At 43.2% G+C, this 27,610-nt stretch overlaps 1 protein-coding gene across 1 annotated transcript in view; it reads left to right on the forward strand.

Moving 5' to 3' along the window:
- Positions 1–27,610, forward strand: part of COL25A1 (collagen type XXV alpha 1 chain) — a 405,886-nt gene that overhangs the window by 299,205 nt on the left and 79,071 nt on the right. Inside the window, exons 26-32 of the mRNA XM_033960097.1 lie at positions 1,377–1,400; positions 4,371–4,415; positions 6,024–6,068; positions 7,541–7,621; positions 11,635–11,697; positions 14,329–14,379; positions 18,036–18,062. Of these exons, the coding sequence (XP_033815988.1) occupies positions 1,377–1,400; positions 4,371–4,415; positions 6,024–6,068; positions 7,541–7,621; positions 11,635–11,697; positions 14,329–14,379; positions 18,036–18,062 (336 nt within the window). The remainder of the gene's footprint in view (positions 1–1,376; positions 1,401–4,370; positions 4,416–6,023; positions 6,069–7,540; positions 7,622–11,634; positions 11,698–14,328; positions 14,380–18,035; positions 18,063–27,610) is intronic.

Raw genomic sequence — 27,610 nt, forward strand, 5'->3', positions numbered from 1 at the left:
CTTCCCCTGTGAATGCCCCCTGACAATTATGTACTATGGGCCTGATGCTGTAATGGATGCCTAACTTTAGGTGCCTATTGTGTGCCAGTCACAGGTGCCCATTACAGACTCGTGATTAGTTGAGCCTAACTTAAGAAACATAGAAACATGATGGCAGATAAAGGCCAAATGGCCCATCTAGTCTGCCCATCCACAGTAAATATTATCTCTCTTTCTCTCTCTCTCTCTCTGAGAGATCCCACGTGCTTATCCCAGGCCCTCTTGAATTCAGACAGAGTCTCTATTTCCACCACCTCTTCCGGGAGACTGTTCCACACATCTACCACCCTTTCCATAACAAAATATTTCCTCGGATTATTCCGGAGCCTATCACTTCTTAACTTCATCCTATGAATTCTCATTGCAGAGTTTCCTTTCAAATGAAAGAGACTCGACTCATGCACATTTATATTACGTAGGTATTTAAACGTCTCTATTATATCTCCCCTCTCCTGCCTTTCCTCCAAAGTATACAGATTGAGATTTATAAGTCTATCCCCATATACCTTATCACGAAGACCATGCACCATTTTAGTAGCCTTCCTCTGGACCGACTCCATCCTTTTTATATCTTTTTGAAGGTGCTGCCTCCAGAATTGTATACAATATTCTAAATTAAAACTTAGGTGCCTGTAATATAGGCTAGGGTTTTAAAGGCCTACATTAAAGGTGCCTAAGTTTTTTAGAGAATCACACCTAGCATTGCCTAAGCTAAACACATCTACTTTGGTGTTATGCGCCAATAGGCACCATGCAATAGGCGCCTATCTTTTGCAAAATTGCACCTAAGAGGATAGGTGCCTATCTCCCAATTAATTTTTATTTCTTTCAATTATGACCCATCAGATTTTCAGGATATTTACTATGACTATGCAGGAAATAGATTGACGTGCACGTCCTACTTGGTATGCAAATCTATCTCGTGGCTATTCATTGAGGCTATCCAGAAAATACAATGGGACTTGGTGTGCCCCAGGGGCTGGGTGGAGAAGATCTGATCTAGGGTCTATTTTTAAATAGCATTTCTCTTTATATAATAATTTTATTCCTTCCTTGCTGTGAACTTCCTTTTATAAAGCATAATAAAAACCCAATTACTTTTGTGTTACAAAAGATATATGTTTTTTACAGGCTTTTATTAATTACCTCACTTTACTATTGGTGACTTTGTAGTTATCATGCATATCTCTGCATTTATTTGTATAAAGTCTGTTAGATGCTAGAATCATAATTGTCAGAATTATTATATGAGCTTGTATTAATCAACTGATTAAGTACCTTTGTTTGATCTGTTTTCCTGGTAACATTGTCTTTCTATTCATGCATTTTGCCAACAGAGGATTACCACTGTAACCGTCACGGTAATTCCCACTGCATGGATGTCTCTGTTGTCATGTTGTACTGTGACAGTTTCCTTGCATGGCTCTATGTGGATAGGTGTCATGTTTAATCAAGTCCAACCAAAGCATAAATTCTGTGGAGTCATAGTTGACGGACTCTCATAATGATCATAGAAATTATTTCTACAACTCCAAAAAAGTCAAAGCAGACAAACTGATGCTGAACTGTTCCACTGGGATGATTAAACAATGGACCTGCAGCATTTATTAAATCCAGTATCACAGGTCATTCTCTCAGCAAGCGCTTGTAAGTATTTAGGTCAACCTATTTCAAAGTAAAGTAGCTATGAACACCTGAGAGGTCAGAGAAGTCTTCAACAGTGCAGTTACATGCAGAGTATCCAGTATCAAGGAGTTTCCCCTAAAAAATCTACTTGCACCTTCCTATCTCCTCTCTGCTCCAGCAAAACACTTCACAAGACCCTCATTCTGTTGTAATCTTGCCTCCTGATTCTCAATGGCTTCATGCTTTCTCAATCTGATGGTGCTTACCCTTCCACCAGAGTTCAGGGAGACTTCAAAATAAGAAGAACCACCAAGATCTTGAGTCAAGCTCTAAACCCCACCTGGGTCTCCAAATTGCTCCTCAAGCTTTACAATAGAATCCATCAGTCCTGAAACAAATGCAGAAGCATTGGGATAAGTTCTTGATTTTGTCCTTCCTTTACACCATAACTTGTGATAACTATCAATACCACCAGTAGAGCTCAGTGAAGCAGCTACATATTGTCAGCCATCTTAATTTATCCCTTTACTGTGTATCTACTTTGTTGTACATTATTCCTGTTTTGGTGATATACATATTTGTGCTATAAGTTCCTGTGGGCCTTAAGGAAACAATGTCAGCCAAATAAAATGAATACATATAAAGAATGAAATTAAATGATCAAACACAGTGTTATACAGATTTTAAGACTTTTAGATATACATAGAAGAAGAGATTAGAGAAACTGGGCCATAGTTTGTTGTCCTTATAATAGCTAGTTGCAGTTTTGCACACTGTTTTCCTCTTCCTTCCATATGTTCCCATCCAGATAACAACTCCATGACATAATCCCCCATCTGAACAAATTTAGGTTTTTTTTGAAGTCTAGAACCTTCACTTTCAAATGAGTCCTTTCTACCCCTGTCTTAAATTAAACCACTAGTGCACAATGTTAGAACTAGTGCACAATGTTAATAACAGATCAGGGCATATACTTCCTCAATAACACAATTAGACACCATACATCCCAATGCACTCTTCAATCATTTGTTTCCTAGGACCATAAGTATAATCACACTCTGATGAACAGCAATGTGTTTTGCTACTTCATTGAGACTTCTTTATCCGTCCTCATAGGAAACTTCATTCAAATAGTCATCAAGTTTCCAACTTCACTTACACCATGTATCCATTTAATAATTAAAGTACAATTTTTAAATTCAGTTCTTAAATTCTTCAATATGGTTAACTGAAGTGCATTCTTTGATTTAAAGCATTTTTAAGAAAGATCCAAACTTATATCTATTGTATTGGGGGAAGAGTCAGGCTGACACAAATTCATGTTTTGCCCCAAAGGGGCTGTTTCAAGGCAATTCCCCTTGTAAAGGACAATATTATAACTTAAATATTATCCCGGTTTTCAGCTGTCATCATATTTCAAAAAACTTTGGCTCCTACCTTCTTTCTTGCTCTCCCAGAGCTGTTCACCCTTCTCAAATCAACAAGGCCATGGCATCTATTTCAAACTCCTGATATTGTGGTCATGTGATAATTACTTCCATTCACTCTATTGGTTCAGACAAGCGACATCCACTCCACTTCTTTCTTAAGACTTCCCGGCACAACCATGCCAAGTTTAAAAATCCAGAACTGTTATCTAAATTTGAGACTTTTTGAAATATGACAGTTGAAAACCAGAATGACATTTAAGTTATAATATTGTCTTGTCATTTTACCTGTTCAACCTTTATGGTGAAGTCTTCTTCAGAAAAGCAAATTTGGAAGAAGAGAGCATTGGTTTCAAAGTTGGTGGCCAAAATATAAACAACCTGTGCTATGCAGATGATACAATGCTTATTACCAGCAGCAAAGAAGACATGCTGTATCTACTGAGAAAAGCCAAAAGTCATAACATGGGATTAGAACTGAATATAAACAAGACAAAGATCATGAATACAGAAAATGATGAAGATTTTGAGCTTGAAGGCAATAGAACAGAAGTTGTAAAGGATTTCAATCTTCTAGGTTCTTTCATAAACAAAGAATCAACTAGCAGGGAAGAAATATTCTGTAGAATAATACAAGGTCACTCTTCAATTAAGGTTCCTGACAAAGTATTCAGAGGCAAGGAAATAACACTGCAAATGAAGATCAAACTTGTCCATGCACTCATTTTCTCAGTGGTCAATTATGGATGCAAAAGCTTGATACTACAGAAACAAGACAGAAAGAAGACTGACTCATTTGAGGATTTTATGTATGCCGTGGACCACCAGAAGAACTAATGATTCTGGAAGAGATCAAACTGACTATGTTATGACTGTCTTATTTTGGTCACACTGTTAGAAGAGAAAGATCATTGGAGAAGGACATTATGTTTGGGTAGATTGAAGGAATCAGGCGAAGAGGGTGACCTGTAATCAGATGGTTGGACATGTTGAAAACAACCATGGGGATAATGCTGGAGGACTTTACTGGACTATCACAAAACTGATCTCTTTTTAGATCTGTAATTCATCAAGCTGCTAAGACTCTAACATGAGTCGATGGCACCTAAATACTAACTTGGTTTAATGATGGTTTGTGCTATCCTTGTAACGTAACATGTTCAGAATCCTGATTTACTCTGTCTGGTGTTAACATGTCAGCTTGGTTTTTGTGTTATTTAACAATATAAAATACACAACTAAGAACAAGAGCTTTGAATGTTATATTTTTCTTCACAGGGCCCCCCGGGACCTGCAGGGTCACCAGGACTTCAAGGACCAAAGGTGATAATCTTGCCTTAAAATTTTCCATTTACAGAAAAAATTACAATTCTCCATTTCTACCACTAGAATGACCTTCATTGTATTCATATATTTAGTGGTTGATTTACTAAGCCACTTTACAGTCTGGGCTTAACATGGGCTAATGCCGGTCTTTCTCATGTGCTTAACCCTGAATGAATGCAGTATATTTTAAGGGCTTTTACTAGTGTTTCAGATGCAGGTCGTGCAAACATGTTTTCATTAGCATGCAATACCGGCAATTAATTAACACAGGAACACTTACCGCCTCCTGTTTCAGAGGTACTAACACTAGCTTGATAATGTGGGAACACCCCATCATAAAAATATATATTTTTTTAATAGATAATGCACTAGTTAGCACATGCAAATGGACAAATTTCTGCAGAATGCTTCAACACATTCTTTGGTAGCTTTTTAGCATGCATGAATCAAGTTTTAAAGGCTGAACGCCCTTTAGTATGTACACACAGTACATGTGATAGGGAATGCAGTGTATTATATCAGACATTTTACAATTTTGTCACCATAGAATAGTTTATCTAGTCCATTAAAATCAATTTCCTCCTGCTGTGTGATTTTGCACTGTAAAAGAAATATAAAGATACAAATATAAAAAAATGAAGGAAGGGACATTAATGAGCCTGCTGATTTCTTGAATGTGCTTTCAAGAGGGATTCAGGCACAGCTGTTGGCGGCAACAAAGCACATCCTTAGTTGATCAGTCTAAGGCTTCACACAGTTGCTGCCTGAACTAATACAGTGATTATCTTTCACCGAACACCACAGGTGCATTAGGTTTGTTAAAACATATGATGTAATGTAGGTTGCCTAAATTCATCTCATGAGAAATATTAAACATAAGGAGAGCTCTCAGATGATGGCGAGTGGTTTCTCTAAGGAGGTGAGGGCCCTACGGGGAACCTCCTGCTGAAAGGAATTTTTGCATTTTTCCTCAATGGGCTCCACCAGCCTTAAGCATGTTCATACCAGTTTGATCAATGTTTGAAATAGGTGTCTCCATTTCTTGTAGACTAGCCCTTCTCTCAATCCCCAAGTGTCCTCTCTCTCTTTCCATCTTCTCCTCCTCCTCCTCCTCCCCCTTCACCCATTCCCCATGATCTTCTGACCATTTCCTTACTCCCACTCTTTATCCATGCCTGAGAAACTCCAATCATGAAACCCCTAAAAAGAAACAAAACACAACAAAATGAATGATTGAGACACACAAAGAAGTTTGAAAAACTACTTTACTTTGCATTATTTAGAGAAGTAGTTATCAACATGGGCTACCAATAAAATGTGTAATTTTACCACAGGTCCAATTTTAAAAAATGAGGCCTAGCTGTAAAATAACACATGTTAATGGTGGCACATTACTATGCCTTACTATGCTAAACAATAAATATTTAAACAGATAAATTACAGAATTGTCACAGGAGTTTAAGATCTTTGCAGCAGAATTTTTCCAGCTAAGGTGCTATGGGATACTGGAGACTGTGCCCTTAACCAACATACAGTAATATACTGTATTTGAAATGATTGCTTTCTAAATCAATAACCAGTATGTCATGAATCTTGTTATTACAGGGTGAAGCAGGATCTGTAGGACCTCCAGGAGTGGATGGGGAGCAGGTATGTAGGAAGCATCATTTGTGGCCTTTTGGTCCAATAACTCTTTTGGGTTGTGCAGTACATTGCTCTTCTAAGTATGCTTTGTAATCTCCTGCTTATGAGATTCATTGTACTAGGACTCAGTTAATGAGAAAAAGCTATGTGCTACTGAGTAGATTTGGAAGCAAATTAATTGTTATCTCTTGTAAATCAGCAGCATTCCTAATCTATTCTCCCAGTCATGACATTTGAACTAGACACATTTAATTTCACAGAAGCCTTTGGCTCTCCTACACTCTGCTCAGATGTTGATTAAATACTGAAAACGGGCATCAGCTAGTGATTAGTGCTCTCTTCATATACAAGTGAAGAATTAATCTTGAAAGGTGAAAGGAATGGGGACTTGTATACCGCCTTTTTATTGTAGTTTTCCAACTACACACAAAGCAGTTTACATACAGGTACTTCAAGAATTTTCCCTATCTGTCCCAGTGTACCTGGGGAGTGGTGTCCTAAGAGTTTAGCGCCGAGCTCTTCAACTGCCTAATTAATTTTTTTTCCTTGGCTGAAAACTGGTGTGGTCTATTACCATGCCGATTAAGCCAATTAAAAATTAAAAGTTAGGCATGGATCCTGAACTTAGGTGTCACTAGGCGGCTGCAATTAGGGTGCCTAGCGATGCCTAACGTAGGCGCCATTTACAGAATTTGGGGGTAAGTGCTCCCATTGAATTTTCTTTCAATTGCTGGGTGCTAATGTCAACATAAGCGCTCGTCCTGAAAAAATAAATGGAAAAACAGCAAATTAAATCCTGCAGTAGAAATAGCCTTATGAGTGGCATCCAGAAAAATCATGCACTATCACACGGTAAGGTTCTACCACGGTTTACTAAAGGGGCCCTAAGTTTGGCTGACAAAAATAGGGTATGAATTTAGGAGCCTAACTTTAGGGGCTCAATGTTTTTTGACTACTTGGTCAGAGAAGTTTAAATCTGAAGACTGCAAGGGAACTTACTTATCCAAGGTGATATTATTAAATAATTCCTTCACTAATCACCTTTTTCATTATATCCAACCCTATTACTTGATTCAACACATAGCTGATGTGGTTAAGTGAACACTCAGACCCAAGAGACTCAAACCCAGAGAATAAAGGAGGAGCACGGAGCAGTTGAGTTTATCACCCACACCATTCAAAGTTAAGTTGTGGTTTTGTATCATTTTATTTCATTTGAATGGAAGTTATTTAGTCTTTGCATGGTGGAGGAGACTGTGAACAACTATGATGGTCTCCTATACAGCTGCTCCGTGATTTTTTCACTGGGATCTCAGCTGTGGGTCTGAGTGTTCACTTAACCACATCAGCTATGTGTTGAATCAAGTAATAGTGTTGGATATAATAAAAAAGGTGATTAGTGAAGGAATCAGAGAAGTTTAAAAGCAGGTGGTGTTTGTGACTGTGATTCATTCCATCTCAAAAACGTGTTGCTTTAGGGTCCTAAAGGCTCAAAAGGTGACAGAGGTGAATCAGGAATACCGGGAGAAAAAGGTGGAATTGGACTTCCTGGGTTGCCAGTAAGTATGCAAAATAAATTAGAGTTTTTAATGGTTATCATTATTAATATGAGCTATGTATTTGTATGATTGATAGTTTACTGTAATACAGTGAATCACAAACTGTGTGCTGTGGCAAGATTCCAGATGTACCACCAGAAATTGAAGGAAACATGAGTATCACTTCTGGCGTCAGCGCTTTTCCTCCTCTCCGCCCCTCGTCTCATTTTCCCTGAGCTCAGGGCCTCTGAGCATGCGCGGACATCGACGTGATGACATCATGGGCACGCGCTTGCTTGGAGTCCTCCAGACACGGCCCTGAGCTCAGGCAAAACGAGATGAGGTTCATGTAGGACGGGGCTGGGGAAGGAGTGGGGCAAGTTTGGGGGCAGTGTGGGGGGTTGACTAAGAGTGGTTGGGTGGGAGGATGGGGGTTTGGGTAAGGGAGGAATGGGTGGATAAGATATTGATGTGTTATTGTTAAGAATTTCTTATTGTAAGTATACTGTACATGTGATATGTTTATTTGTTTATTCTGTAAGCCATTTAGTTTGCTTGTTCAGGGCTAACCGCTAATTCTCAGAAGGATTTAACCAGTTAGGCCCAGATTTGGTAACTGGCACCGTTGTCGGTGGCCACCTTAAAAGCGATTGCAGCCAATCAGATTGCAGCCAATCAGATTGCAGCCGTTGATTCCTTTGCCTCTGGCAGGGATGCCCCTACATCCCACCATCACTTCTCTGTGTCGATCCTTCCTTGCAGATGTGGCGCTCTATTGGACCAGATGGATGATTGGACTTAGCACCAGATTGGAATTTATTTTGCTCAATCTTCAATTTCTTAAACTTATTTGTATATTTTAATTTTATTCTTTTTATTTCTTTTATCTTTTTCTTTCCCTCACAATTCTTGGAATTTTGTTATATATTTTCTATTTTAATAATGACTCAGGTACTTTAGCTAGATTGTGAGCCTTCGGGACAGATAGGGAAGTTCTAAGTGCCTGTATTATATTGTAAAACTCTTAGGTCTGTAATATGCTTAAGCAGTATATCAAATGTTAATAAAACATAAACATAAATGGCGCCAGGTACAGAATCACACCTCCAGCAAAGGCAGGCACTGGAAATGGAGGCCATGGTTTTCCTGGCCTGCATTTCCGGCGCCTACCTAATGTGATTCGGCTGCCTAATGCCACATCTGGCGTTAGCCACGCCCACAGTGGCATTAGGCGGCCTAAAGCACCTAGAGAAGCAAGATTTCAGCGCTGAATTTTTAGGCGCAGTAGGCACCTTCAAACTCAGTTTAAAAAGTTGTTTCAATGGCGGGGTTTTTTTTTTTGCTGAGTTTGGGCACCTAGCAGCACCTACAAAACTGGCACAGTTCAGCGGATGGCCACCAGGATGGTCTCAGGGCTCGGGGGTTTCTCGTACGAGGAAAGACTGAACAAATTGTGGCTCTACACTCTCGAAGAACGTAGGGAGAGGGGAGACATGATTGAGACATTTAAGTACATCACGGGACGCGTCGAGGTGGAAGACGACATCTTTCTTCTCAAAGGACCCACGTCCACAAGAGGGCATCCGCTCAAACTCAGGGGGGGAAGTTTCGTGGAGACGCAAGGAAATACTTCTTCACAGAAAGAGTGATTGAGCAGTGGAACAAGCTTCCAGTGCAGGTAATCAAGGCCAGCAGCATCCCGGACTTTAAGAATAAATGGGATACCTATGTGGGATCTCTACGGGGGTCAAGTCCAGGAATAGGGTCACTAGGGTAAAGTAAAGTGGCTGTATAATTAAAGGGGTCAGTTGACTCCAAGGGGTGGGTCAAGAGAGTGGGCAGACTTGATGGGCAATAGCCCTTATCTGCCGTCATCTTTCTATGTTTTTATGTTTAAAGAATCCCCCCTTAGTGCTGCTAAAAATAACCGGTTTGGGCTGAACTTAAAACCGGCTATTTGGGGGAGGGGAGTCAACACTTGGTCAGTTACATGCCAGTATGTGACACTTAACCAGCCAAGTTAACCACATAAATTGGACTGCATACAAGTTAGTTCTGTCCTCATTCAGTGACTCATAGCTGATTAAACGCTGAATATTGCACTTAACTTATTATTTATTATTATTTATTCATTAAAAAAATTATATACCGCATACAACTATGTGGTTTCCATATGACAAACACAACACTTATATCCTGCAGTTCAAACGCTGAAGCTAAAGCTCAAGGCTTAACTATTTTATACCTAAAGCATAAAGTTGAAGCACACATGCAGGGGAATTTGCCTCAGAAGCTACCAGGCAGTCATTGCTCCAGAGCTAGGAAGGAGACCCGAATTCCTCATTGTTTAACCTTCGATATTCTATCATAGGCAACCCCACTGTGCCAACTATAATGGTAAGGTGATTAAATATTTTAATCTAACAAAGTGCAAGCCACACTTATGTAATGTAATGTAATGTAATTTATTTCTTATATACCGCTACATCCGTTAGGTTCTAAGCTGTTTACAGAAAATATACATTAAGATTAGAAATAAGAAAGGTACTTGAAAAATTCCCTTACTGTCCCGAAGGCTCACAATCTAACTAAAGTACCTGGAGGGTAATAGAGAAGTGAAAAGTAGAGTTAGAGGAAAAATAAAAATAAAATAAACATTTTAACATTTATCTGTTGCTTCACGGCAGACAGGCTTGATAATGTGGTACAGGCACTAATGAAAGCTTCCTCTCCAAACAGCCAAATCATTTCTTCAGGGCTCTGCAGTTTACTCATGCTGAGAGTCTCCGGTTCCTCTTTATTTTTTGGTTTCCATAAGGCATACATAGAATCTTGTTTCCCTCCGATAATCAAGACAACATCGTTAATCATCCCTGTTATAATAGAGATAGATCACAGAATCGATCAATTCAGAAGTACAAACAAGCTTTAAATCATACTTCGATGTCAGGAAAAAAAAAAAATTCTAGAAGGCGATTATCAATTGAAATACATCTTAGCATAAGAAGCAAACAATTGAGTTTTCAGCATTTTCTTAAAATTCATCCTCCCCATACAAAACCGCAGGATTCCAAGCAAGGCATTCCATAGTTGTACGTCAGCCACAGATATCATTGATGCCCCGATCCTAGCATGCATAGTCGGCATTCTACCCTCCAAACTTAATTTCATCCCATTTACATTTTTAAGCTCTCTTCTCGGTTTATAGATCTGAAATAATTCTTGTAAGATCTTTGGGGAAGCATGATACCATGTCTGATGTATAATCGCAACAATCTTAAACTGCACTCTTTGTTGCATAGGTAACCAGTTAGCTGGCTCTGGAAACCCAAATATCCAATGCCAGAGCCCAGATGTGGCCTGGCATTGAATGTCCAGGTTTAACTATTAGTGAATGTCCAGGTTTAACTGGCAGTGCTCAGCAAACTGCTGAGCACTGCCATCTGAATATCAGGCCCCAAATTTTAGCTTGCCAGCACCTTTCCAACTGCTCCTTCCAGTTCAACAGGTCACGAGGAAAATATCTGGACATAGCCAGTGAGCTCTTTTTGAGGGTTTTTTTTTTTTTTTTTTTTTTAAATAACTGAGAGTTTATATTCCATTCCAGAGGTAATTTCAGTGGTGCACATCAGATTTCTGTTATCTTCAGAATAACAACTGACAAGACGTTGTTACTCATAGAAATTATATTATATGAATAATCTTTATACATTCCAGTTCTACTTCAGAGGCTGCAGATGCAGAGTGACCAGATGAAATCTGAGAATCTTGACCAAACACCTATCTCTTTATTGATCTAAAAACCTGTTTTGAATTTTGCTATAAGTTCATTTAGGAACAGTGGCTTCATTGCAGCCACAACTCTGAAGAGTTATAAGGCTCCTACCAAGAACATCAAGAGGGAGATGACCTCTCAGAAAGAAAAAAAAAACATATATTGAGGGCTTGTGAATAGATTTTTCCATGCATGCTGGTTTCCATTAATCTGCACCAAATGGAACTGTTGTTTATACTTTCTTTTAATGGTTTTGTAGGGTACCAATGGCGTGAAAGGAGAAAAGGGAGATCTTGGTTTGCCTGGTTCACAAGGTGCTTCTGTAAGTCTTACCAGGCTGCTGCTGTCTGCTCACCCTTGCCCATCCACTGCACATGGAAAACTTTGTGTGTTGATTCAGACCTGTCTTCTCAAATGGTTAAATAAGGATGAAAGCTGATGACAACTTTTATGTGTTGAATCATAGAGGAAATCGATCCCTCCATTCCATCAAATTACCGTCCTATAGCAAATATCCCTCTCCTAACCAAACTATTAGAATCCATCATATCCACCCAACTCTCATCCTAGCTAGAACGATTCTCTATCCTCCTACCCCACCAATTCGGCTTCAGACCCAACTTCAGCACCGAATCCCTCTTGGCCTCACTAATCTCTAAGGTGCAACAACTCCATTCTCGCAACAAACTTGCTGTTCTTCTTCAATTCGACCTCTCCGCAGCCTTCGATGTCGTTCACCACGACATCCTAATCTTCCAACTCTCCGAAATAGGCATAAGCTCCACAGTCCTGGATTGGTTCTCGAAATTCCTACGCTCCCGCTCCTACACCGTTAACACAAACGGTACCTCATCCCCCGCCTGGAAGCCAAAATGTGGAGTCCCGCAAGGCTCACCCCTCTCCCCTATCCTTTTCAACATCTACATGTCCTCTCTGAAACTCCTTCATTTATCCCCCCTAGAAACTCTCTACTCCTACGCTGACGACATCCTCATCCTCCTCGAAACCGACTCGAACCTCTCGAACCTTGCTGAGAACATCTCCACATGTATTACGAACCTCCAATCCTGGGCCCAATCTGTACAAATGAAACTGAATGAGTCCAAAACCAAACTACTTTGGCTCGGCCCAATCTCAGACCATTTACCCACCTCCATCCCTCTACCCTCCGGCCCCACTCTTCAGCTTGAGTTTTCAAGCAAAGTCCTAGGCATCATCTTAGATTCCTCTCTCTCCTTCAACGATCACCTCAACTCCCTGGTAAAAAAATGCTTCTTTAGCCTCCATATGTTGAGGAAAGTAAGATCCTGCTTTCATCATTCTCATTTCGCCATCCTCGTCCAATCCACCATCCTCTCTAGACTGGACTACTGCAACTCCATCTATATAAGCCTAACTAAGAAAAACCTCCATAGACTTCAACTAATTCAGAACGCCGCAGCCAAGCTTATTTTCGCAAAAGGCAAGTTCGACCACGTTTCCCCACTCCTCTTCAAGCTTCATTGGCTCCCAGTATACTCCAGAGTCCTCTATAAATGTGCCTGCATAGCCTTCAAGATTCTACATGGCGTCCTCCCTCCCATTATCCCACTCTTCTGGAATTCCTCAAACCCGCTCTCGACTAGATCCTCCCAAAAACTGAAACTATCTTTCCCTTCCATAAAAGGTATATCCCGCGCAGGAAAACTTGGAACATCCCTCCCCTTTAGAACCATAGAACTCTGGAACAATCTTTCATCCCCGCTCAGAAATTCTAGCTCCTTCCAATCCTTCTGCAAACACTTGAAAACTTGGCTCTTTTCAAAAATCTAATCACCTCCCGTGCTCTAGTATCCTGTCCCCCTCTATCTCCTCAGTCCCTCTCCTATATCCTTTCTTTGTAGTTCCTTTCCTTTCAAACTCTGTAAACCGTGCCGAGCTCTGCGCACGCGGAGATGGTGCGGTATACAAACCTAAGGTTTAGTTTAGTTTAGTTTAGAAATCTCTGTCAGTCATTATTTTACATTGATGCTGGTGGAATGAAAACCTCCATAGCAGGACATAGGATGTCCTCATGAGAATTTTGCAGATATTCAGATTGTTCTGACCTTTTCCCCAGAAGAAGCCGATTTAAATGGCGAAACGGGTCCTGTTCGGAACAGAACCACTTTTAAGATAAGTTGTTCTGCAGTTTATTTTCTGCTGATCCATGAGGTTTCCATCAGATGGCATGTTCTGTATGAGCCTATGTCCTGATTTTGATTGACTCCTTTATGAAACAGTCATAAAAGTATATCACTTTAGGTGCTCTAAGAAGGGTTCACTTGATATTTATTTAAAAAAAAATACATATAATATTAAATCACAGTATGTCTCAACAGTGATATTGGTAAAATTACTGGAAGTTTTTTGGAACATATGATAGAAAGCCGGAACCGATAAGTCTCAGACTAAGTTTACCTTGTGTCAGTATCTGAGCAGGTTTCTGAGGTTCTTTTCCTTCCAGTTGTAAGTGACCTTACCCTGGTGTTTGCTCAGAGAACCCATTTGGCTTGTGCAGTCATGCAGGCCCCCCAAGAGCACAGATCAGAAGGGAGCCCCCAGATGGCTCTACAGTGAAGCTCATTGACTTAACAGTGCTCGCCATGATTGCTGGCATCGAGTTAAGGGAATATTACTACATTTCCTGATCCCTTGTTATTTTAGGTTATTTTTCTTCAATGAGCGTGACCATATGCAAAGGCAGTCATGGTTTAGCAGAACTGTTCAGCTTGATTTATGTTTTAATTGGATGATCTAATACTGCTTAGAAATTAAAGAAATGAAGGATTCATAAGATGTAAGAGCATTAGTAATGCCCTTTTAAAACCCTTCAGTCTGAATATTATTAATATCTCCTGCAAAATAGAACAGTTACACTCTGACTTATTCTGTTACTTGTCTGCTTCACCTAAGGGAATGTTTCTCTTTGCAGATCATTGGCCCTCCGGGACCTTCTGGCCCTCATGGTCCACCAGGCCCCATGGTAAGTCTTCTGTTTTCCTGAGAGCACTGGTGCATATTGCAGCATCAATTAAACTCATCTCAACACTGGCACAGGCGCTTGTGTGCAAAACAAGGAATTTCATAGGATAGAGCCACGTTAGGGAGGGATTTGGATTTAGCTCACATATTTCAGATGAGTTACATTTGAGTACAGTATGAATTTTCCTGTCCCAGTGGGGTTACAGTATAATCTAAGGCCCTCTTTTACTAAGCCACGGTAGAGGTTTCTACAGCGGCCCAGAGTGCTAAATGCTCCAATGCTCATAGGAATTCTATGAATGTCAGAGCAGTGTTGAAGCATTTAGTGCTCTGAGTTGTGGTAGAAACCTTTACCGTGGCTTAGTAAAAGGGGGTAGGTTGTATCTGAGTCAATGGAGTAACTTGCCCAAGGTCATTAAGAACATCATTGAGACATGAACACTCCCTTGGTTCTCAACCTGATGATCTAACCATTAGTCTACTCTTCCATGCTACCGTATTTTCACTCATATACCACGCACCCGTGTAAAACGCGCACACGGGTATAGCGCGCGGGACATCAGAGAAAGGGCAGGACCGCCGGAAGAAGAAGCAGCGCAGACGCAGGGCTCACAGAAGGCCTGGGACCGCCGGCAGAGGAAGCAGCAGGAGAACGGTAGGAGCTTCTCCATGATGGGGGGGGAGGCTGTGGGGGTGCGAGCGGTCCTTCGGGGTGGGGGTGCGAGCGGTCCTGCGGGGGGGGGGTGAATCGGACGTCGGGGGGGGGGTGCAAGCGGTCCTGCGGGGTGAATTGGACGTCGGGGGGGGGGGGAACTATGTAAAAAAAACATTGTAAAACGCGCTCACGCGTATAACGCGCAAGGTTATGCACGGTTTGTAAAAATCATGTATAATGCGTGCGTTATATGCGTGAAAATACGGTATTTTATTTTGGAATGGGACCTGACTGAGAGCTTTTGAATCAAATAGTAGTCTTGGATAGGGTACAGCATATATATTTCACTGAGACTACATATAAAAAATTGGTCCAGAAGCAATCCTTTTATCTTACTAAGACATGCAAATGAAATTAGGACTTTCCCTGGAGAATATTTATTATAATCATACAATAATACAGTAAATAACAATCATAATAATCCATAACTGGTGTTTGCCAGGTGGCTTCCAGTCTCATCTCTGACTGCAGATTCTTCATTGGTAACCCTACTTGAAATAGAACAGGCAACTGTTTTTGACATATTTAACACTAATTTATTTTTATTCAACCTAGGGTTACCTGATTTTCCTTCAGGAAAATCCGGACCCATGGCCATGCCCCCAGGACCACCCAGTTCCGCCTCTTTCCCGCCTTGTTCTGCCCTCCAACCCCACCCCCAGATGGCATCTGGGCATGCACGGACACAACGCAAAGATGCCACATGCAAGCGCGTGTGTGCGTGACATCACTGCGTTGCGTTTGCACATACACGGATGCCTCTTCCCGACGCAATTATGTCGGGAAGCTTTTCAAAACCCGGACAAAGTGCTGGGTTTTGAAAAGCCGTCCGGACCCCCAGACATGTCCTCAAAAGGACGTCTGGTAACCCTAACTCAACCACCCATCGTTCTTTAGTGCATAAATCGGACTGCATAAATAGCTGTCTTATCTCTTTTGCACTAGCCCATAGCTGGTTAAGTCTGATTAATGACTTAACTGGGCATGTGCTAGCTGGCTTTTTAAAAAACAGAAATGGTAATGTCCACACAGTTCCCGGTATTGAATTTCCACTTTTCATGCCAGTGGCAGGCAGACAAAACAAATGATGTCCGCTGCTGGCTGAATATCAGCTGGACTCTGTCTTATGCTGGTTCAATATGACAGATTTATTCAATTCTTCTTCAAAGTCCTCTTGTCCTGGCACATTAAAATGACATGTGCCATATTTTAGAATGTATCACTTGCATGCAGCACACAGCTTATACGATATGCATGAATAGAATAGAATAGCCATAATCATCTGGGCAAAGCATTACTAGTCATGGTAATGGCAATTTTGTAAATATATGTCCCAATTTTAAACACTCCTCTGAGTGTAATGGAGGCATCCTTTCCATCTGTTGCCTTTCTTCAAGGGCATTCTACCACCTGTGAATGTTTGTCTGTTTTACTAAATGTTTATTCCACTGAGCCTTTGTAGCAGATGATCTTAATATTTTTAGTTATGTATCATCTCACTTTTCACATGTGTGTAACCTTGTGTGGCCTGGTGAGCATCAGGCAGGTTAACATAATTGCACTGGAAAAGCTAGGAGGTTGGTTGACACTTTAATCCACACATTTTGCATGCCTCTTTTAGGGGTCCTTTTACAAAGCTGTGGTAGAGAGTGGCCTCAGTGTGCCTTTATGTGAGTCATTCCCGTGAGCTAAGGCCATTTCTACCACAGCAAGAAAGGGGCCGATTTTCCATTTTCTGAATTAATATCCATGCGCTAATTTTGCCATTAGCGCATGGTCAGTGACAAAAATTACCACGTGAGCCCTTCCACCATGGCGCCACCTATTTTGTAAGTGGTAAGGGCTCATATGTTAATTCTGCATTACTCAGTGCATGCAATGCCAATGTGAAAAGGCCCTTAAAAAATCAGTGCAAAATAAAACACACAACACAACGCAATTAAGAACATAAAAACAGTTACACTGGGTCATGACCATTGGTCCATGTAGCCCAGTCACAGGTACTGTGGCCAATTCAGGTCACAGTACCTGGCAGAAACTCAAAGAGTAGCAACATTCCTTGTTACCAATCCAGGGCAAGCACCACCACCCAGGGAGGGGGGGGGAACAGCACATTGAGGGTTTGCCATCAGCTGATCGCGGCAGAGAGCTCCCCCATCAGCTGAGCCGGTTTTGGGGATTCCTGCTGGCTCAGCTGGAGCCCTACACCCCTCCCCTGCCCCCCTACATTCCCCCAAATTCCTGCCCCCCCCCATCACCCAACATCCCTGACATGAGGCAACACCCTTCCTGTCAATGCCTAAACAGTGATTGCCTCAGGTACTGACTGGAAGGGTGACAAGCACATGCACCAGCCATGGGCAAAAAAGCATTCTGTGGATATTATGCATTGAGCCCTCCAAACAGATGACCAACAAACTGTCCTCTGACCCAAGCGCCCCCCCCCCCAAAAAAAAAATGATATCCCTGCTGTCTTGTTATCCTCACCATACCCCAACCCCACTTGAGTTAAAAAAAAAAAAAAGTTTCTAATGTCTAGTGCTCAAGTGCAAGTCTCCATCCCCAGTCCCTTGCTTAGGCCCCCTCCTCCTGACCCCAGACCTTAAATGTGGCAGAAGTGAGGCCTCTGGCTCCACCATCCCTTATATAGCTGACTTACCCCTCACAGTGTATCCAAGTTAATTTTTTATACGTTATTATATATTGTACTGTATATTATGCCCAGGAATTTGGGGCTCCTTTTACAAAGGTGCGTTAGGGCCTTAATGCGCAGAATAGTGCATGCTAAAATGCTGCATGTGCTTGCCGCTACCGCCTCCTCTTCAGCAGGCGTTAGCTAATCCGGTGGGTGCACTAAAAACGCTAGCACACGTTTGTAAAAGGAGCCCTTGGATTTTTATAAAAAATGATCTCACTAAGCAGTGTGTTTATTTAAATTTCAGGGACCACATGGACTTCCAGGCCCAAAGGTAAAGAATGCTTCACAAAACAAGCTTTGTTTTTTGGTTCTCTGTCCTTTGGTTTTCTCTGTGATTCTTGTCTTTATGTGCTTGTTTTGTCTTTGTCTCATCTTTTGTTGAATATATATTAAATTCTTTAACCCTTACTCTCTAATTGAAGCAGAACAAAAATATAAATGCAGCTGTGTATTTCTTGGTGTGTCTAGAGTTGTTCTTGTTACTGTTGCATAGTGGTGGTCATTTCTGACCTGATGATTTTTAAACATGTTAACCCCCTCCCCCACACCCATTTTCAGCTGATGGCAGGCAGTGCTTTGACCACTTTCTGTCAGAATTTAACCCTAAGAATCAAAGCCAAGCTGTTTCCGGCAACCAGCATTGAATATCTAACCCCCTCTTCTACAAAGCCGCGTTAGGGGCTGCCGTGCAGTAACAGCCCCGAAGCCCATAGAGATTTAAAGGGCTTCGGGGTTATTGCTGCATGGCAGCTGCTAGCGTGGCTTTGTAGAAGAGGGGGTAAGTTTCCTGGTCGCTAGTCACATATCCCTCTTTCCCCCCCCCCCCTTTTTTTTTCTAAGCTGCGGTAGAGGTTTCTACTGCAACCCAGAGCGCTAAATGCACTGGCACTCATAAATTCCTATGAGCATCAGAGCAGCGTTGGAAACTTCGTACTCTGGGCCACGGTAGAAACCTCTACCATGGATTAGTAAAAAAAAAAAAAAAAGAGGGTGTTAACTGGCTAAGCTGATATTCAACAGTTAAAGATAGGACTGCAATTTATATAGACCAGTTTAAGTGCTAATCTTATCCAGTCTGGTGCTGAATATTTACGCTTAATCAAATAAGTCATGCAACTTAGCCAGTTTAGTGGTAGGTGCTAGCCACGAATATTCAGCAGGAGATAACCAGTTATCTCCCACTGAGTATTCACAGTTATTCACAAAAATGCTATTTAACCAGTCAGCAGCCTTTCTGACCAGTTAAATAGCACTGATTATCGAGGGGGAAGACTCTGCTAGTTACCTAACAGTGCTTCCAAAACTTGCTTTAAAAAATCTAGATGTACCTAGCAACTTACACTAGATTTGCTTAAAAATATACCACTATTAATTTTCCCTAGTATAAACTTTCCTCCTCTATGGGAAAGGTGGGGGGAAGGGAGCACAAGGGCAGGTCGACCATGTACCTGGATTATTTCATTTTGAAATCTTGCCTTCATCTTTATACAAAGTAGAATAGTAAATGACGGCAGATAAAGACCCGAATGGTCCATCCAGTCTGCCCAAACTCTCTAGATATTTCTTGGCCAGAAACCCAGAGCTCTGCCCGGTATTGTGCATCTACCGGAGTCTCCGTCGAAGCTCACTCCAGCTCATCTAAACCATCCCAGCCCATCCTCAACTGAATGGCCATATATGTGACACAGACCGTGCATGTCTGCCCAGTACTGGTCTTAGTCCTTCAATATATACCATTACTGGCCTTCAATATATACCATTATTTTCTGATTAGAGATCCTCTGTGTTCATCCCATACTTTTTTGAGCTCTGTCACCATTTTCTTCTCCACCACATCCCTCGGGAGCGCATTCCAGGCATCAACCACCCTCTCCGTAAAGAAGAACTTCCTAACATTACTCTTGAGTTTACTACCCGTCAACCTCAAATTATGCCTTTGGTTTTACCATTTTCCTTTCTCTGGAAAAGATTTTGTTCTACGTTAATACCTGTCAAGTATTTAAATGTCTGAATCATATCTCCCCTGTCCCTCCTTTCCTCTAGGGTAAACATATTCAAGGCTTCCAATCTCTCCTCATACTGTATGCTTTGAACTCGTAGAGTGTATGGGGTAACTGAGCCCTAAGGCACCAATAAGCATTGGGCCTCCAAGCGAAGCAGAAAGAATGAAAATATTCCATTGGGTAGAATTCACTATTGTTTTGATCTACACACACAAAAAAAATGTGTATACTATAGACAATGGGGCTCATAATCGAAAGAGAAAAATGTCCAAAAACCAGCCTAAGTCGGCACTTGGACGATCATAAATGAAAGATGTCCAAGTGCCAATAATCAAAGCAAGTTTTGGACGTATTTATAAACGACCTAGGACTTCATAGTGCCGCTGAACGACCATAGCTAAATGGGTGTTTCAGGAGGAGTGTCGAGGGCGGGATTTGGGCAGGACGTGGGCAGGCTTAGACTTAGTCTTACAGCATGTATAACCGAAAGTTTTACAACAGAGCCTAGACGGAACTTGGACATTGTGACTTAGACCATTTAAAACATGGTCTAAGTCACAAAAACCCACCTAAAGTCACCAGATAAGCACTGCAAACACATAATACAGACCACCCACACACTACCCTAGTGATCACCGACCCCCCGAACCCCATAAAAATCATAATCACACCTGTAAAAATCATCACCAGGCAGCCTGGCCTAGGAAAGCCTAGTTGGCCTGCACAGAGGCAGCTTAAGTCATCTTGGGGGTGGGTTAGGGACCCATAAAGAGGAGGCATCATGCCCATAAGCCCCTGTAATCACTGCATTGATACTGAAACATGTGCACTCCCCTATACACCCCCAAAACCCTTTTGTACTGGCATATAAGTGGCTCCTGCAGACTATTAGGGTGGTAGATAAGTGGGTCTATGAGATTCTGGAGGTGGTTTGGGGGGGGACTCCCATGACCTATAAGGGAGCTTTAGTGAGATGAAGACATGGCACCCTTTTTGTGAAGTTCACAGCAGTGCCCTGTAAGGTACCCCACTATTTAGATGCCATTTCTGAGTGTTCAGTCCATCACTTTGCAGACCCCTCCCATGTCCAACAGGGCTTGTTCTAGGCATTTTTGACTTGGATGAAAATGTGGTATAAAGATAGACGATTTAGGGGCTTGGACGATCAGATCGACAGGACATATAGTTAGACGATTTTCGAAAGGGAAAAAAATTTGGACGTATTTTTTGAAAATGTGTCCTAAGCTGTTTTTTACTTTAGATGACTTGTGACTTAGATGAAAACGGACTTAGACGTTCCTTTCGATTATGCCCCTCAATGTGTATACTATAGACAAACATATTAGAAACTGACTTCTCCTGTAAGAGTAATGGCCCTGCATCTCACCAGCAGAAGTTTCATCTTCTGCTGAACTTGCAGCCATCTCAATGCTGACCTGTAAGAGGTCGGGATTGCAGCTTGGAAACTTAGGCTCTCCTTTACTAAGCCACGACAGAGGATTCTATTGTGGCCCGGGGTGCTAAGTGCTCTGACACTCAAAAGAATTCTATGAGCGTTGGAACATTTAGTGCTCCTGGCCATGGTAGAAACTAGAGAATGATACGGGGACAAATTTGTGCCCGTCCCCGCAGAAACTCAATTTACCCATCCCCATGAGTTTTGTCGCTGTCCCTGTTCCTGCCCCATTCTTGTAAGCTCTGTATTAAGCGTACAAACTTCGAACACTTATGATTTTAAAGTGTTTGAAGCTTGTGCAGTTGAGGATGGAGCTTGCAGGAATGGGGCAGGGACAGAAAAAGAACTTTTTGGGACAGGACATGAAAATGAGTTCCCACGGGGATGGGGAAAAATTTGTCCCCGTTACATTCTCTGGTAGAAACTTCTATTGCGTCTTAGTAAAACGGGGTGTGGGTTGTTAATGATGCAGTTTCGCTTTCTTGAGCCATTGCCAATAGCCCAGAAGACCAGCAAGCTGAAACAGTCTCATTTCACTTCATCAAACTATTCTTACTGCATTCCCACAAATCTGCCTCCCAATATCCTCCAAAAGAGGTCAAAATTGTCTCTTTTCCCAGTCCCCAGGGCCAACTCAAGGATATCTGACACCTAGGTGACCCTTTAGTCACCATCCCAAAGCAGCTCAAGGCCTTCCACCAGACTTCTTTAACAGTTCAGCAACTCCCATTTCTCCTTCCCTAGCCCCAAAAGTGCAGCATTTCCCATTCTGCCCCATCTCCCTTTTTCTTTCCTTCCCACTCAGTCCAGCATCTCCACTTCTCCTCCCTACTACCCATCCCCCTTCAACATGCCATCTCCCTCCCTCCCTCCTTCTCTTCCCCCTTGAGTCCAGTGTCCAGAATCTCTCGTTCTTCCCTTCCTCTTTTAGAGCCTGCTGCTGATCCTCCATCCTCAAGTTTCAAGTTTATTTCATATTTGATAAAATCGCTTTTTTCAAGGATTTCAAAGCGATGTACAATAAATAATTTTCAAATGAGGGAAACATACAATGTAGGGATAGACAAACTTACACTTCAAAGGGAAATCGGGGAAGAACTACAATTTGATATAGTAAAGCGAACAAATAAGGATAGATCAATAGGAGGTTATAATATATTAGATCAGTGCTTGCCTACTTCGATTGGGAAGGTCAACTTAGTTTAAAGGACTCACTAATCAGTTAAAGGCATCTCTATATAGGAAACTTTTTAATTTTGATTTAAATTTCTCAAGGTTCTTTTCTTCTCTTACCTGAGCAGGTAATAAGTTCCACATTTAGGGGACGGAGGCAGAGAAGAGTGCGGTTCGTCTCGTATTTATGGTTCTTCCAGTGCTGAAAGATTCTGCACTTGACACAGGGTCTTGAAACATAGATCCATGCTCAAGTGCTGTAACATCCCGCTCTACTCCTTGGACTGGCTGGAGTAAGGCACAACAGCCGTTGTTTCTCAGGTCTGTGTTTGAAGGTACCACACTGGTGCTGAATCTTCTTGCCTCTTCACAGTGGCATAGCGAGGGTGCGCAGCGCCCCTCTCTTACCCTCTTCTCCACCCCCCCCACCCCTGCCACGCATGCGCGCCCCTTCCCCATACTTTTTTAACTTCAGTGCAAGCAGCCACAAACTTGCTGTCCGTGTGTGCTTCAGTACTCCATGTGACCAGAAGTGACATCAGAGAGAGTGCTGAAGTTGACACGGGGCATCAAGTTCGTGGCTGCTAGAGAGTTGCGCGGGGACAGAAATCCCACCCGTCCCCACCCGTCCCCGCCAAAATCCCACCCATCCCCACCCGTCCCCGTGAGGAATCCCTCCGTCCCCACCCGTCCCCGTGAGGAATCCCTCCGTCCCCACCCGTCCCCGCGAGGAATCCCCTCCGTCCCCACCCGTCCCCGCGAGGAATCCCCTCCGTCCCCACCCGTCCCCGCGAGGAATCCCCTCCGTCACCATCCTTCCCTATAAACTTCAGAAATAGTTATTTTATTTAATTATGCTACTGAATTAAAGGCTCTGGTAGAGACCCATTTACAAATAAGCAAAGAGACTATTAATTTGGAAATATTAATTGGGAAGAATACATACTTTGTAAATGGGTTTCTACCAGAACCTCTAATGTAAATATAAAATATAAATACTCAGCTGATGAGAACCCACAAACTGTCAGCTGAGGACTTCCTTTGCAGTTGGCCTGGGGTCCCTTTTGCCAAGCTTGGCAGGCAGCAGTAGCGTCCCTGAGTCACAGATGCTGGCACCTCAGTGGCTCATGGATGCTGCCAGCGACTGCTGCGCTTGGTGGAGGGGAGTTCTGACCATCTCTAGAGGAGGTCCTCTGCTGGCGGTGCTTGGGGATCCCCACCAGTCACAGCAAGGGCCAACAAGTACTTCAACACTGTAGAAATAAAACCAGAAATGCATTTCCTTTTCTTTTGAACACAAAACAAAGATATCTGCCATATACATTTCCCAAGGCAGATGACTCTATGCAATGTCACCTCGGTAACAAAATACAAAAATAGACAAATACACCCCCTCCCTTTTTACTAAACCACAATAGTAGGTTTTAGCACAGGGAGTTACGCTGAATGCCTCGCGCTGCTCTCAATGCTCATAGGCTCCCTGCGCTAAAAAACAATATTGCGGTTTAGTAAAAGGGAGCCATAGTGCAAAATATAGACAGCAGATATAAATTCTCAAAACAGACACATTTTGATCACTAAATTGAAAATAAAATCATTTTTCCTACCTTTGCTGTTTGGTGATTTCATGAGTCTCTGGTTGCACTTTCTTCTTCTGACTGTGCATCCAATCTTTCTTCCTTTCTTTCAGCCTCCTGTATGTTTCCTCTCCTCCAGACCTCATTCTCTCCCCCAACTTTTTCTTTCTGTCTCCCTGTTCCCCCTTCTTTCTGTCTCTCTGTCTGCCCCCTTTCTTTCTTTCTCCGTGCCCTCCCCCAAGCCACTCGGTTTGCTGCCACCGCCATCGGGGAATAGTCCCCAAGCCACCGCTGTCCCAAGCTTTCCCTGCAGAAGCGTCGCGCTGACCAGCATTCCGCTCCCTGACGTCAATTCTGACGTAGGAGAGGAAGTTCCGGGCCAACAAGGCATTTCTCCTCATTCCATCCAGCCTGAGCCCCATCTCTCCTTGATCCAGCATTTCCCTTCTGTGTCTGTCAGAATTACCATTCCACCTATTTTCCAGCATCACCCTTCTTTGTGTCCATCTCACCTATATCCCTATCTCACCACTTTTTCAGAATCTTCATTTGTCTCTGTCCTTGTCTTTACCCCATATTCACCATTTGCCCTTTCAATGTCTTTATCTCCCCCCCCCCACACACACTTTTTCAGCATTACTTCTATGTCTCTATTTCACCTCCTCTTCATGTCCCCTCTGTATCTCTATCCTTATTCAGAAGGTCCTGCTTACCCTTTCTCTTCTTTGTGTCACTATCTCCATTTTCAGCTTTCCCCCTTTTTCCTTTGTTAATGCACCCTGTAGCCAGAATCTTTCCACCCTCTCTCCACTCCGGCCCAGCCCAGTATGAAAGATTTCCTTTTGTTTCCCTCCCCTCTCTCTTTCTCTCAATCTTCTCCTCCCTCACCCACGAGTCCTGCATCTGGCCCTCTCCCTTCTACCTGCACCTGGCAACACCCCCCTGCTCCGCGGCTCTCTTAAGCAACTCGTCAGCAGCGGTGATCAAGACAAGCTGCCGACATCGAGGCCTTCCCTCTACGAGTCCCACCTTTGTGGAAAAAGGAAGTTGAAACAAGCGGGACTCGCAGAGGGTAGGCCCCGACGCCAGAAGCTTGTGTCGATCGTTGCTGCTAAGTTGCCGAAGAGAGCCGCAGGTAGAAGGGAGAGGGAGATAGGAAGGCTGTAGAAGCTCCGGAGCATGACACCGAACCCGGCCAGGATGATTTCTTTTTCAGGCTGCTGCTGCCGCTGCCATCCCCCACCCGAAATGACAAAAAACAGCCTAATGCCCGCGTCGGGAAATAGCCATGCTGAGCAGTGAGCTCAGCACGTACACAGATGAAAGCCTTGCTTGCTGATTGGTCCGGCGGCACGGTGGGGCGGGGCCGCCGGACCAATCAGCAAGCAAGGCTTTCATCTGTGTACGTGCTGAGCTCACTGCTCAACATGGCTATTTCCCGACGCGACGCCAGACTTGCATCGCCAGAATTTAGGTAGGTTGTTTTCATCCCCGTGGGAGTCCCGTGGGCAAGGGGGCGTCCCCGTGGGAGTCCCGTGGGTCAGGGGGGCATCCCCGTGGGAGTCCCGTGGGCCAGGGGGCGTCCCCGTGGGAGTCCCGTGGGCCAGGGGGGGAACCCGCGGGATCCCCGCGGGACCCGCGGGATCCCCGCGATCCCCGTTCCCGTGCAGACCTCTAGTGGCTGCTCGCGCCAACATTAAAAAGGTACCGGGGAAGGGAAGGGGCATGTGCATGGCAGGGGGAGGAGTGGGAAGGGGGCAGAGAGGAGGAGGGGTGTCAGCACCCCGATGGAAGACCACGCACTGAGAAGACCCCCACCCCCCTTATAGCCAGTTATCTCCTCTGAATATTTGCGGTTAGTGGGTAGCCTGGTCACCACACCCAGTTGGTGCCAATATTTAGTGAATGACCAGCTAAGTTGGACTTTTTAAGTAAGTTAGCAGGTCAGCTGATAAATATTAGTTTAACTAGCAATATTTCTAGCGACCGAACAAACTCTGGAAATTCAATGCCAGTCATCTGATACAGTGTTCTACTTTTTAATATCTTTTATGGGGGTCAATATTCAGCATGATTTATCTGGATAGGGACTATCTGGATTAGTCCCACTTACTGGGTCCATAACTGGATTTCCAGCAACATTATCTACATAATGCTGCTGAAAATCCAGATGGACTGTCCCAACAGAATTTGGATCCCAACATTATCTGGGGTCCCAACATTCTGGGGTGGAATGTCCATTTACCTAGCTACTGGCACTTTTCAGTCCACTAATCAACTGCCTTTTTTACTGTCCTATCATTTTACTGTTACTTATCCAGTATCAGTTTGAGTATTGTTGGTAGAATTGGGTAGTTAATGCTCAGATGTTCAGCAATGGCTGATATCCAGATATCAGTGCTTACCATCCTGGTATAAAAATCCCACAGCTGCTGGTGTTTAAATCAAAGGCTGACTGCCTATGTTTTTTAGGTTTGTAATCCAATGCTGTAAGAGAAAGGCAAAATCTAAACTTGATAGTAAGTTAAATGTGAAGTGTGCAAATGGTGTCATCTTAATCTTGCAGTTGAAACTGAAAGCCTGGAAAAGGATGGGGGAGAAGGGTTAATCAAACCCTGCTGTCCAACCCCTATTTAATAAAGAGAAAAAAAGTGAGCTACGCTAGCACTATCCGTCCAGTTCCTGATAGGAAGTTGCTGACGTCATTAAAATCACCATTACAGTTTGGCACTAAGTGGCACCCTAAATAACAGTCTCGGCAGAGAAGGCAAAGATCGCACTGAATTGCCCTATACACCTTCCAGGTCTCCCTTTAATGCAAGACGAAGACAAATTAGCTGGGGAGAAGGAGGGCAGCTTGCGTTCTCTCTGCTCACTCTGTACCGGTTCTGTGGGGGAATGAAAGATAGAAAGTAGTGCTTATGTACTTGATTGGCATCAATCATTGCAAGTTATGCACCTAAGGGCAAGACATTATAACAGTGCACCTGAATCACTTAGGGGTCCTTTTAATGAGCTGTGGTAAAAAGTGAGCTTAGCACACCCTAACATGGGTCTTTCCCATGCTATAAGGCAGTGTTTTTCAACCTTTTTACACCTATGGACCAGCAGAAATAAAAGAATTATTCTATGGACCGGCATCGGTCCATGGAACGGCGGTTGAAGAACACGGGGCTAAGTCGTGGGCCAGACTCCGCCAATCTCTACCCAATCTCCACCCCAAACCCCGCCTCCATAATAGTACTAATTGCACCTTGCACGTCCCGTGCCTCATCTGGAAGCCTTCCCTCTGATGTTGCAATGTCAGAGAGAAGGCTTCTGGTTCAGGTGCAGGATGCCAGTAGGAGCCACTGCCCATGGTTTTGTGCACTGAATCAGTTAGGAAGAGGGAGCTGGCTCGAAGATAACACCCCATCGATTGCACTGTGGACCGGCGGTTGAAAAACACTATTTTGGGCCTGATGCACGTGCTAGCCCTGTGGACCGGCAGGAAATTTCTGTGGACCGGCACCGGTCCACGGACTGGTGGTTGAAGAACCCTGTTTTGGGTCTGATGCACGTGCTGGCCCTGGTCCGTGGACCGGCGGTTGAAGAACACGGGGCTAAGTCG

Source organism: Geotrypetes seraphini, chromosome 1 (genome assembly GCF_902459505.1).
Source record: "Geotrypetes seraphini chromosome 1, aGeoSer1.1, whole genome shotgun sequence".
NCBI lineage: Eukaryota > Metazoa > Chordata > Amphibia > Gymnophiona > Dermophiidae > Geotrypetes > Geotrypetes seraphini.